The 607-nt window shown below is 56.0% G+C and overlaps 1 protein-coding gene across 1 annotated transcript in view; it reads right to left on the bottom strand.

The window, feature by feature from the left end:
• Positions 1–118, bottom strand: part of EMH_0043330 (uncharacterized protein) — a gene marked incomplete at both ends in the record, with an annotated part of 747 nt that extends 629 nt beyond the window's left edge. Inside the window, one exon of the mRNA XM_013495834.1 lies at positions 3–118. Within this exon, the coding sequence (XP_013351288.1) occupies positions 3–118 (116 nt within the window). The remainder of the gene's footprint in view (positions 1–2) is intronic.
• Positions 119–607: the final 489 nt, after the last annotated feature.

Genomic DNA, 607 nt, shown 5'->3' with positions numbered 1-607 from the left:
TGCTGCTGCTGCTGTGTCTCTTCGTGTATGGGCAAAGCATCAGCAGCAAGCTGCTGCGGGTTTGTTGCTGCTGCTGCTGCTGCTGCTGTTGCTGCTGTGTCTGCTGCTGCTGCTGCATGCTCCGATATTTCTTTTTCTTGTATTTGGCTGTGACGAAGACGAGAAGGAGAGCCACTGAGCTGCAACCCGAAGGAGAGACAGTGCTGCTGCTGCTGCAGCGGGCACAGCAGCAGCAGCAGCAGCAGCTGCTGCAGCAGCAGCAGCTTGCTGCAGGCTAGACGGCCCCCAAATACCTTTCTCATTTCAACGGGGAGACGAAATATAAGAAGAAAGAAACAGAAAAAAGAAGCTGCATATACACCCCAGCAACACACACACAACATATCCTACTCTCAGCTGTACGTACACCGCAAGGGGAACCCCCCGTCAGCTGCAGCAGCAGCAGCAGCAGCAGCAGTAGCAGCAGCAGTAGCAGCAACAGCAGTAACAGCACCAGCTGCAGCAGCAGTAGCAGCAGCAGCAGCAGCAACAGCTGTGGCGGCAGCAGTAACGGCAGCAGGAGCAGTAGCAGCAGCAGCAGGGGCAACAGCAGCAGCAGCAGTAGCAA

The sequence above is a fragment of the Eimeria mitis genome, genomic scaffold (assembly GCF_000499745.2).
Source record: "Eimeria mitis Houghton genomic scaffold, Emh_scaff1777, whole genome shotgun sequence".
NCBI classification, from domain to species: Eukaryota; Apicomplexa; class Conoidasida; order Eucoccidiorida; family Eimeriidae; genus Eimeria; species Eimeria mitis.
This window is presented reverse-complemented; position numbering and strand designations above follow the sequence as displayed.